The sequence below is a fragment of the Zootermopsis nevadensis genome, unplaced genomic scaffold (genome assembly GCF_977971745.1).
Source record: "Zootermopsis nevadensis isolate Lab colony 2312 unplaced genomic scaffold, Znev_1.0 Znev_ptg000031l, whole genome shotgun sequence".
NCBI classification, from domain to species: domain Eukaryota; kingdom Metazoa; phylum Arthropoda; class Insecta; order Blattodea; family Termopsidae; genus Zootermopsis; species Zootermopsis nevadensis.
The window spans coordinates 3,908,177-3,921,172 of NW_028259163.1; the positions used below are offsets into that span (position 1 = coordinate 3,908,177).

The following is a 12,996-nucleotide window of genomic DNA, read 5'->3' on the forward strand; positions in this document are numbered from 1 at the left end:
ATCAACACCGAGTTTCAAACCTGGTACTTACTGAGCTGTGATTGGTGTCCTGATAATGGAGACAGCAGGAACCTCTAAAAATATTGGTAAACTTCTACAAAGATGGCTGTCTTCTTGGTTGTAGCGCCGTATAGTCTGGTAGTTTACCAACGTTTCAGAGGTTCCTGCTGTCTCCATTATCAGGAGACGCCTGACTTTAAATGCACCGTGCTACAACCCAGAAAACAGTTATCTTCAGTTGTTCAGGAGATCAGCGTATGAAACTTGCAGGCAACATTTTGTTCACAGACTACGTTCTGAAAGTTGGGAGACGTGGACTTAGGACACTCTTTCAGGTTTCATCATAAGTGCCGCTACAGACATGTATATATCCTGCTGCAAACGGCCAGAGATGCCAGTTCCCCCCAAAGAGTGTAGGAGACAGCGAATAAGAAGAAATTAAAAATAATATAAAAAGGCTCTTACAATGAACTCGTACAACGGGATAGAACCCAGGCGACAGAAGTATACTTTTGTGGTGATTCATACTTATCACATTTGGAGCGGCATTAGAAACAGATCAGAAAAAAAATTGTATTTCAGTGATTTGGAAAGAAAAAAAAAAAGAAATGAGAATTTTTACAGCAATTTCTGACTTCCATATTAAAATATTCCGGTTTGTAAAATTAGAATACGTACTTTATATATTATTTGCATGAAACATACAGGGTGTTGCATAAGTTCACCGGAAAAAGAAGAAGTGTTTGAAACGAGTAGTGATTCAAAAGTCCCTGCGCACGCACGCACACCCTAGGTAGCACATGTTGTGTCACGTGACTGTATGACATTGGCCACTACATATTTTCCCACCATTTCCAATTTGCAACCCTTAAGTTCACCACGGGAAATATATTTAGGTTCTTAAAAGTTTCAAGGAACTCTTTAATCACCCGTTGTTAGTGAAAGCTAAGCGTATAAATATCAAATCTAAAACTTCTTGACGATGGTGAAGAGTCAATTGAATAAAAATTTTCTTGGATATTATCCATCGTCTAGTAAATATAAAACGTAAAAAACGACGTTTCGGAGATGGGACTCTATCTCCGTCTTCAGGTTCCTACACAGTTGGGCCCACTAGATAGAGCTAATCCCTATCTCCGTCGAATAAAAATTTCCTTGGATATTATCCATCGTCTAGTAAATATAAAACGTAAAAAACGACGTTTCGGAGATGGGACTCTATCTCCGTCTTCAGGTTCCTACACAGTTGGGCCCACTAGATAGAGCTAATCCCTATCTCCGTCGAATAAAAATTTCCTTGGATATTATCCATCGTCTAGTAAATATAAAACGTAAAACGACGTTTCGGAGATGGGACTCTATCTCCGTCTTCAGGTTCCTATCTCCGGAGACAGGGATTAGCTCTATCTAGTGGGTCCAACTGTGTAGGAACCTGAAGGCTGAGATAGAGTCTCATCTCCGAAACGTCATTTTACGTTTTATATTTACTAGACGATGGATAATATCAAAAAAAATTTATTCAATAGCATATAAAATTCTTTACGAATATGGGTCATCAACATATACAGGAACTTCTTATTAAGTGGCTTACATATCTGTACGTTAATAAATACAAAACATATAACAAGAGACTGGTCATTAAAATTACTTTCGAGATCTTATTTTTCATCGCTTATATGCGGAGCTTAACATGAAATAGTCGATTCTGGGTATAGAACAAAAGCATTACAACTTTTACCTTGATTAATTATTAAACAGCTATTGGTTTATTGATAATCAGATCATGATATGACATATAACTTTTTTTTACACTGAAGGTTAACTTCTTGCATTCCTTCGTTGAAACCAGCATTTAAAATATTACAGCGCGGGGAAAGGAGATCTCTTCCTATCGTCTTATCAGGAGGTCTAGGTAACACGTCACGAACTATTTTATCTGATTGCGTTTTAATGGCTTTACTCACAGGAAGGGTTATTTTAATTTACAGGACAAGTGAAGGCAGAAGGAAAAATGTATGTCCTAATTCCTAAAGTTGTTTAGGACTATCTGGGAGTAATAATATCAAATATACTCGAGGATAAAAATAATAAAAAAAGAGTTATAAAGGTTCCCACATATTAATTTATAATTATATATATACTATGTGACCAGCATTTAATTAAAATCAGAGTAGATTATGTTGCCATGTTTTGATTTAACGTGAAAGTCACAATCCAGTATACAGTGAAATCGTTACAAATTCATTGTCACCCCGTTCCCAATAACGTATCAAATTTCGCCATATACCTTTTTAAATTTCGTTTTAAAAACTCTACCACTCTTTAATAAAGTCTTTCCGGGCTACCAGCCGCGTCGACTGGTTAAAAATCAACATTTTAGTAGTCAACGCTGTCCCTATCTTCAGGGTATGCCCCCCTAAAACGTCGATTTTTTTTAACCAAATGACACGACTGATGGTCCAAGGAAGATTTTATATATGTTACTCGCCGTGAAAGCTTCGGATCATATGCGAACATCATGACGTAATATCCAGGAAATAATTACGCTCCTGTTCTCACCGTGCGTTGAAGTCTCCATTATAAAAGTCATTCGTTATTCTAAAGGACAGACACTTTTTATGCGTTGTTTCTGTTTGGAAAGTAGATGAGACGTATCTGATATTAATTTTCTCACCACGTCTTCATAAGTTTGCAAGTGATTATAGTTTCTTGATACATGAATCAACTGCTATTCATCATTCATATTTAACCGTTCCCTTACACACACTTCATTCTGTTATCTCAAAGAATAATAATTGGTAGTATAAAACTGGACCGTTGGAGAGTGGTACCCTCAATACAAATGAATGGATGAATATTACATCAGTAATTTAATTTATATGGCGTGTTCTGAAAGAGCCACGGTGTTCTAGCGGTTAGAACGCTGGCCTTATAATCCTGGGGGGTCTCGGGTTCGATTCCCGGCGGTGCCCGAATTTATAACTTGTGTTGGGCAAGGCCGTGGTCTAGGCAACACGGAGTTTTCCTCCGTGGCATCCCAACAATTATTCCATTCACACACAGAAGAAGGCAATGGCAAACCACTTCTGGATCATCTGCCAAGAACGTATATGAACAGGTCCCAGTCCGAGAAAAGGATGGAAGGATCCTGTTCATATCGACCTGTCGTCAGACAGAACACTAAATAAATAAAATAATAATAAGTTCTGAAAGATCAGCTAAACAACGCTCTTGACATAATATTACTGCCTTTATTATCTACAATTCCTATTATAATTACAAATTGTTACAAAAGAGCACAATTTGGTATCCGCTGATATATTTAATAATTTTCTATTTGCTACGTTTCCCAACTTTCTCTCCTTTTCGGCTTGAAATGGTTAATATAAATAATTAGATGCGTATGTGGTACCCGTTAAACATTGCTGAAAATGGCCGACAGTCTCCACATACAGTGTGAACCTCGGACATAATGCGTGTCATAGAAACTTCCCACCTCCCGCCTATTACATGTCATCACTAAAGGAACATGTTCTTAGCAGTGTTATTTTCCACCGGACCGTAAAATGTAGAACGCGAGATGGTACCTTATTAAAGACAAAGAAAAACAATATAAACCAATTTCTTTGTGAAGTTACATAAAAACGTATGAATTAATTTCGTACAGTATGACATTTTTCAAGAAATAATTTTATGTTCTCTTCAGGAAGCTTAAAATATTCCGGTAGATATCTTCCGCGTAAAAACTCTCGAGTAAAGAACTGTTATATCCTTAAGATATTAATAAAACTGTTTTAATTCACTACCGTAGTTTAATGAAACAGAATTAGTGTGTCTTACGACGTATTTGTATTGATGTATAGTTCTTAAAAAAAGACTTTAACGTAAAATTTGTACAGTCGGAAACTATATTTGTCGAGGTAAGATAAATGACGTAATCTTTTGTTAATAATTCATAATTTACAAAGAACCCGTGTGTGTATTCTAGTACGGATATATTTTTTTTCCGAGTCTTGTTTGCTTAAGATATATGAACTGTGTTTCATTCGTAGTGGGATAAGACAAAGACGAAATGTAAAACTGCCATGAAATCGTACAAATTCTCTGACCTTTGTGCCCGTTTTACCTGAAACAGTAATTTATTTACATAATATTCTGTATGAAATGGAGTAACAATGAGATTCCGTTGTTCTTAGCCGTCAGTGCCAATAACGGTCTTCTAACGCTATCTTCAGTGATCACAAACCATAAAATCTTTGTAAATACAATACGCCACTTATGTCCGTGCTCTAACGGAGGAAACGGGGTACTTTAAAGGTATACACGTTATTCGTAATTACACGATACATCGAAGTTCTGCTACAAAGCTGGCCATAACGGTTCGGCGCATTCATTTGTTTACATGATTATGTGTTAGGTGTCGGGTGGAGTTCACTATATAGCGTAACAGCAGAGACGCGACCTGCCATGACCGGTCGTAGGGTCTCTGAACATAACAGTACGTGTCATAATCTTTGCTTTTGAGTCTTTAAGCAAGTCAGGACTTCGATTCCCGAGTTAAAGCTTTGATATATAACATATATGTTACGATGTACAATGCTGTTATGTGATTATATATTTATATTTCTTCATTTATTTTACTTTTGGTACAATATTGTTTAAATTTCGGACTTCCTTGCATTTGGCTGTTATATTTAATACTGTATAATCTCTTTTTGTAATGTTATTCATTATTATTTCACTATTATTGTATGTATTATCAGTGTTTGCCTCTTATTGGCTTCTTGCTGTCGGCAAACACGTAAATAAATTAATTGAATTGAATTACCCCTACGCATACTACACAGTAAATGTATATAAGGTAGTATATTTGCGTCATATTGTGAATTAGGTTAATATTTTAATATTTTCCGTCAAATCACAATTTTTAATAAGAAAAAAAACAATACCTTCGTTCTAATATATAAGAGTAATCTGATAAGAACATCTTCAATAAACTGCATAACATTGTAAAGGATTGTAATTCGAGTTTTAAATTTACCAATCTAATTTATACCTGAGGACGGTTAAATATAACCGAAACATGTCGTAAGATACGTTCCAATTTGTAAATCAATCATTCGATGCGGAACGTGAAATGATATTTTAAATATTTTATATTTTATTATCTTATTAAAAATTGTGATTTGACGGAAAATATTAAAATATTAACAGTAAATGTATTTTAAAAAATATTTTTTTATAATTTTCTTCGGACATAAAACAGCCAACTCATACATGGGATTATAACGGTATAAACACATACCAGATAATGAGACACTACCAAAATTTAACCTAAAGAACCTTGAAATACAAAGTAAAAGGACCTTTGTGTTTTGGTCCCACGCGACTTTATAGCCATTTTACATTTTTACCAACGTGGAAATATGTAAATACATTCTGTTAGCGTCTGATGCAACAGTGTTTTGGGACAACGTTTCGTTTAGGATGTTTGTCAGAGAGTAGACCAACACGTGAGTCGCCTGCACAATTAGTGGAGGTTTCTTTTACACTCTGACAACAAACACCACTGTGACAAACCTTCATTTAAGCCTATATCGCAAGAGACGGTTCTGAGGAATACAAAGAACCACGTTGACTAATAATAAATGTCCCTAAGACAAATCCTAACTTTGTATACATCCCAGGATTCAAATTGAAGATATTTAAATATAAATTAAGTTCAATTCACTAAGGGCCAATGTTGATATATATAATGGTATTTTTATTAAAAATATATTTATTTAATTCATTAATGTGTTTACATCTTTTTGGGACATTCTGTATTTCAGAAACATGGTTGCTGAAACTGTATTTACTTGACGGCAGAAATGTAACTTGGCATTTCAACACAGGCTGGCTTACATCGTCCTAATAGACAAGGCCGTATTGTGTTTAAACAGTGCAACATCGACAAACGCCTCAGATGACACGAACAATGTCCATCTGTACCCGCTTCACGGTGGAAACTTGTGTTGTCATTCGTGAATTTCATAAAGTTAAACAGAAAGGCACTGGACAGCGTTTGTTAGACAAGTCACACTTTGAAATGAAGACGACAACCTACTTACAAAACAGCGAACAGCCTCTTACATATCTCTGACTACTTTTTTGCATCCCAACAATTATATATCCACTCTGAAGCTGGCAACTGTAATGTATGTTGAAATGTTGGATAATTTTCAACATTTGACGCAGTTAATATACGAAATCCAAAGTTGTACTTCGAAATCTATTCTTCCTTTGGACTAATTTAGATAATCGTGAGATTTGAAATTTTCACGTAGAATAAATTCTATGAAATCATCTCGGGCAATCGATTATATTTTAATTCATTTAAATATTATTCGGTGCGTAAATTTACAGGTCTTTAAATTGTCATTTCTGCAGGAGTAATTTTTGAATCTACAGATATTCAATAGGATAACAATAACTAATTGTCGCTGAAATATTTTCTTTGTTATAATTTAAAAAAAATACAATTGTAAATAATTTCAAAGTCAATTATGTATACGAAATAACAAGTAACACATTTGGATTAAGTGTGCTCTAAACTAGAGTTGCTATGTTACGATGTGGAGCGCTTGTATTATTTACAAATTCCTTTTCAAATAGCTGATTACACTAAAGAATGCTTTGAATAACGTAACATTTCAACCTATGTTTCCTTTCGATACATATTCAATTGTAAAACCAGCCTATAGCTGACCATTTACGTCTGAAAAGAAATTCTTTATATTTTTTAGTCAGATATTAACGTGTCTAAATATTATACAAGAATTCAGTCCGTACCTCAAAGAAAACTTAACCTTTCACCATTATAAAGATCAACTAATTAACGCTGTTTACAGAGAAAATCATACAATACAAATAAATACAAATTGAATGGTTACTGATATTGAAACACCTGGTACATAGTTAACATTCGGGTTTAAATAGTAAATCGTGCACTTTAATTCAACATTTAGTCTCTTGATTAGTTGCAGAATAATTCTGTATGAGAATACGGAATAAGCTTTCTAAATATCTTACTTAACGTTAAGTCATTAAGATTCTCGTACATAAAATGCAAAGAACAGCGAAAGCATTCCGTGAGATCACACAAAGATGAAGCAACCAGGTGTTTCAGGATTCTCATACACTGATATTTTTATGACAGTTCATAAAGGTTACACAAGTAGCTGGGAAACGTCTTAGATGATCTTGTAAATTCTTTAATATTATTTTTTCTAATAAAATTCTAAGTCGTATCTTACTATTACGCACATTACAAGAAAAGAAGGAATGTTTATAGTTGTGGAGTCCAGAAACAAATCCATATCAGAACAATTTATTGCGAACGTAAAGGTTTAAACATTTCTAAAATTGTACCAATTACGAACAGACTATTTATTGTTCTTGCGGTCCAAATCAGTTTAGGGCAAATTAACAAAACTACTAAGGACATGACTGACATCGACTGATTAAATTACAGAAAATGTATTCCTTACTAATTCGCATTATTATTATTATTATTTAGTGTTCTGTCTGACGACAGGTCCATATGAACAGGATCCTTCCATCCTTTTCTCGGACTGGGACCTGTTCATATACGTTCTTAGCAGATGATCCAGAAGTGGTTTGCCATTGCCTTCTTCTGTGTGTGAATGGAGTAATTGTTGGGATGCCACGGAGGAAAACTCCGCGTTGCCTAGACCACGGCCTTGCCCAACACAAGTTATAAATTCGAACCCGAGACCCCAGGATTACAAGGCCAGCGTTCTAACCGCTAGACCACCTCATCTTATTATTATTTAGTGTTCTGTCTGACGACAGGTCCATATGAACAGGATCCTTCCATCCTTTTCTCGGACTGGGACCTGTTCATATACGTTCTTGGCAGATGATCCAGAAGTGGTTTGCCATTGCCTTCTTCTGTGTGTGAGTGGAGTAATTGTTGGGATGCCACGGAGAAACCGGGGAAGCCCCCGGAGCAAAACTCCGTGTTGCCTAGACCACGGCCTTGCCCAACACAAGTTATAAATTCGGGCACCGCCGGGAATCGAACCCGAGACCCCCCCAGGATTACAAGGCCAGCGTTCTAACCGCTAGACCACCGTGGAGTGTTAAAGTTACGCCTGTTACATTTAAAAAAAGACATTTTAAAATCCAGATTTGTTTCGACATGTATCCGCCATTATCAGAAGTTGTCTCTAAGTTCTGTCGCTACAATACATGACAGTGGACTCAGAATTTGTAGAATTAAACTCGTGTTGAGTCGCCAATTTATAACTATTTTAATTACTTCACTTATCCTGTAGGCTGCAATTTTTTTTTAAGTTTTCCTTTTATTAGAGTGAGTTTAATTTCTGTGTTCCGTTTGCCGGCGACTCGCACGATATAGAAATTGTTCTTAAGATTTTATATCGAGGTCGGAGTCGGTCTCCAAATTACGTCACATTAGATCTTCATGAAGTGGTTCTCAACATAGCAAAGCGTTACACTGTATTATTTCTTATTGCAGGTACAATGCCACGCCTTGGTGGACCAGGACTTTACGCCTACAGTTACGGCAACCTGCAAGGCTGGATACATGACTATAAATGTAAAAACGAACCAGTCATTTTACGGTACGTACTAAACGCAGAATTATTTTATTATCTGAGCTAATATTTAATTCCGTTTAAGTAAAATTACCCCCTTTCTTTTGCACTGATATACGAAACACATAAACACAAACTTACTGATTGCTAAACCGTACATATTATTACCACTAGACTTTAAAGTATTAAAATTACTATTGAAATTTGATATACGGGTAATTAATTATGCGTTTGTTTAGCTTTGATGGACCTTGTAATGAGGGAAGTCCCCAGAGCAGATTAAAATCGAGGGCAGTTCTCTTACCCACATACTAAACGCGGACCACCCTAGCATTGACATCTATCCACTGATACGTTTCCATTCCTCATCTTTAACCATATTTAGTTACTAACTCAGTAGTGTTACAGCATCCAGGTACATCGTTTGCTTTGACAGCGAGATTAAATGCTAGGATTTGATTCACTCACTTTAGTGAGTCCGAAGTTGACTGGCTGTCTTCTGGGTTGTAGCTTCGTGTAGTCTGGTAGAAGCTGATGGAGGCAGTATGACCTCTGAAACGTCGGTAAAACTTCTACCAGACTACACAGCGCAACAACCCAGAAGACAGAAATCTTCATACTCATCGCCCTGATGATAGAGGCAGTATGACCTCCGAAACGTTGGTAAACATCGACCAGACTACACAGCGCAACAACCCAGAAGACAGAAATCTTCATACTCTGATGATGGAGGCAGTATGAAACGTCGGTAAACTTCTACCAGACTACACGGCGCAACAACCCAGAAGACAGAAATCTTCATACTCTGATGACGGAGGCAGTATGACCTCTGAAACGTTGGTTAACATCGACCAGACTACACAGCGCAACAACCCAGAAGACGGAAATCTTCATACTCTGATGACGGAGGCAGTATGACCTCTGAAACGTTGGTAAACATCGACCAGACTACACAGCGCAACAACCCAGAAGACGGAAATCTTCATACTCTGATGATGGAGGCAGTATGACCTCCGAAACGTTGGTTAACATCGACCAGACTACACAGCCCAACAACCCAGAAGACAGAAATCTTCATACTCAGCATCGCCCTGATGATGGAGGCAGTATGACCTCTGAAACGTTGGTAAACATCGACCAGACTACACAGCGCAACAACCCAGAAGACAGAAATCTTCATACTCATCGTTCTGATTATGGAGGCAGTATGACCTCTGAAACGTCGGTAAACTTCTACCAGACTACACGGCTGTATAACACAGAAGACAGCCATATTTAAATATTACCTAGTGCATTGTGCGTTTCATTTGTCATTACTAATACAACTGACGTGAAACAAAGTAGTTGATATGGAGAAATACATAAACAACATTCACTTCAAGCATCCAGTTGAAAATAAATATTAAAATACATGTTTTAATCCTTATTTTCCTTCGTATTCGAAGAACAGTCAGTGGCAAAAGCCCGTCGAACTTCAACGGGAAATTATTTATTTTGCATCTCCATCCGTTCTTTGCCTTTTTCTTATAATTATCTTTTTTCGTTTCTCCTTTATTAATTTCCTACACCTTTCAGCTTAGAACACAAAAATATCACGCTACAACCTTATATGAACGTCTGCGTCACAAATATTACGCTATAAGCATTTCTAAAAGCTGCCTAACAGTAGCAACACTTTTAAAAGAGAATATTCTGCCATCTAGCGTCATTACTGAGAACTTCTGGGCCTCTGTGAGCTCAACCATCTTCCCATCGAAGGAATCAAATATCACGTGGGTTTTACGTAGTACAATTTTATATTTATCTTAAATCATTATTAACCCTTTACAACTTATTGGTAATTAACAATCATTAAAATTTCACATTTTATATACAGGCTTCATATGATTCTAGTTGTAAACAGCGAACATACAAATGCTCCGATCAAAAGTCGAACTGTACGTTTTGTAAATTTGAAATTATATATATATTGTATACAGAATTTTTGAACACCCTCTATAAACAGTTTGTTCTAATTCCGGAATGTAATATCAATTATTTATTTTAATCCGTCTGATCACAATATAATTTTATTTAAAATTTCATGTTCCGAAATGTAAATCGATCAATCGATATGGAGCATGAATGATATTTTATTATCTTAATTATAAGAAATTTTAAATAAAATTATATTGTGATCAGACGGATTAAAATAAATAATTGATATAATATTCACAATATGACGCAATTACACTATCCGGAATGTAAATAAATACAATAAAACGTTTCTAGAAAAGAGTTATACCATTTTATCTGTATCTTACGCTGAAGGACATTTGTTAAAAACTAAAATTTGTTTTCGACAAATCTAATGTGAAGGCCCTCCATATTATCAACGCTAATAAACATGAAATAAGACTGAAATTTTAGACAAGCCTGGGGTTTACTGACAGACCAAACTTTATAACTATCTGAGATCCAAATCTATGGATTAAATAAACTCAGGGAATTTGAAATTAAAGATCTGATTTTAAGAAGCTATTTTCTTTTCTACCCTTTGCGGATAATACGTTTATTAAATTTAATCTATTATCTTTCCCGCCTGCTTCCCAGAAATTTAAAGCGTATTATTTCACTTATGAATAGCATTAGAATTGCCAGTTACAAGGCAAGTTGAACACCTGCGTTTATATTATAAGTTAACCGGACACAATAAATCTTAATACGTAATTCATGGCGCAGAGGCACCCATGTACAGTCTCGACGCGTTAATTAATGCGTTTGTAGTTCCAGTGGATTTCAATGTGAAGAAAAAGGCGAGCCCTGATGCAGAACGGAATTTGCGAGCAACTCCTTAAAATATAAGCAATCTCATTCGGAGTCCATGAACAAAGTATCAGAGTCCAGTGTTTATCAACCGCTGGTCTGTGGCAAATTGTTAACGCTCCGAAAAACTTCTTTTGTTTCTTAAAAACTGTTCGTAAAAAGTGATTCAAAGTGTACACAAATTTATTGAGTGCAAAAGAACATTAACAATCAAACTAATTGTCTTCGTTTGCTACAATTATTATTATTATTATTATTTATTTAGTGTTCTGTCTGACGACAGGTCCATATGAACAGGATCCTTCCATCCTTTTCTCGGACTGGGACCTGTTCATATACGTTCTTGGCAGATGATCCAGAAGTGGTTTGCCATTGCCTTCTTCTGTGTGTGAATGGAGTAATTGTTGGGATGCCCCGGAGGAAAACTCCGTGTTGCCTAGACCACGGCCTTGCCCAACACAAGTTATAAATTCGGGCACCTTAATGTTCATTTATGTTTTGTATTAGTCATAAAACAAATAAATGGAAATAAATATTAAAAAAAATTATTGGGGGAAATCTAAAATGCATACAAAATTTTTGTTTGGAAAATTCCCTTAGCAGCCTTATTGTTACTGAAAAAGAAAATTAATTATTTAAAATATTCTGACATCGGTTTCAACACTGCTACTCAGTAATATCGAAAAATTAACATATTCTAGAACTCGTAAACCACAATTTTCCGCCTTACATAATTTAGTTGTAACCTCCATGACAAATTCATTAAAACTTTTAAGTTAATTAGCATGTCTCAAGGCGATATCTCTCCGTCTGGCGATTTATTTATACAAGATAGTGTGTTTTTGACGGGAAGAGATATTTCTTTTCCGAAAACACAAACGAGTTAACACGCCATAGACCTCACGACTGGCTCTTCCACTTTGGTTAACGCCTATGTCTGTCCAGTGCTCAGATGTTCGATACCATTTTGGGACATCCACTCTCATTTAATTCTAGCATTCCCATTTAAATTACCACATAAAATCTTTCTTTTCTATCGATACAGCTACCATGTAATACTTTCTTATCGGTTTGTATTCATCCATCCATTGACAAGTTTCTACCGTAAAGAAATATCCCTACACGTAATTCGAGGTTACGGCTACTTTTCAATTTATTCTCTTCTAATCTCGGATTAGTTTCAAGCCTGTTCTAGCTTCATAGATAACATTTACCTCCGTCTGATCTGTACTGAAGGGCAAAGTTCTGTTAATGTTCATTACAATATATTTCTATACGCCAACTCGTAAATTATTTTTATATTCCGAGTAAACACAGCCTTCAGTATTCACGATATAGGATTATTTTTAGTTTTTTTGTCATATATAATTAGGAAAATTATTTGGCACTTGTGAGATTTTATGTTATCAAGGCGGCGCGTATGAATGGAATGTTGTGCCTTGTAGTCTGGTAGAAATTGGTCGAAGTTTTAGAGGCGATAACTGCCTCCATCATCAGGACGACTGTCTCAAAACATTTATCTTCAATTGATACTTCTTAAAAATTAAATCCTCGTTCATACGATTTTGTT

The 12,996-nt window shown here is 35.7% G+C and overlaps 1 protein-coding gene across 1 annotated transcript in view; it reads left to right on the plus strand.

Annotated features, from left to right (window-relative positions):
- The window catches only part of LOC110827031 (uncharacterized), a 59,244-nt gene that overhangs the window by 19,950 nt on the left and 26,298 nt on the right, over nt 1-12,996 (plus strand). The window contains exon 2 of the mRNA XM_022058271.2: nt 8,543-8,648. Within this exon, the coding sequence (XP_021913963.2) occupies nt 8,543-8,648 (106 nt within the window). The remainder of the gene's footprint in view (nt 1-8,542; nt 8,649-12,996) is intronic.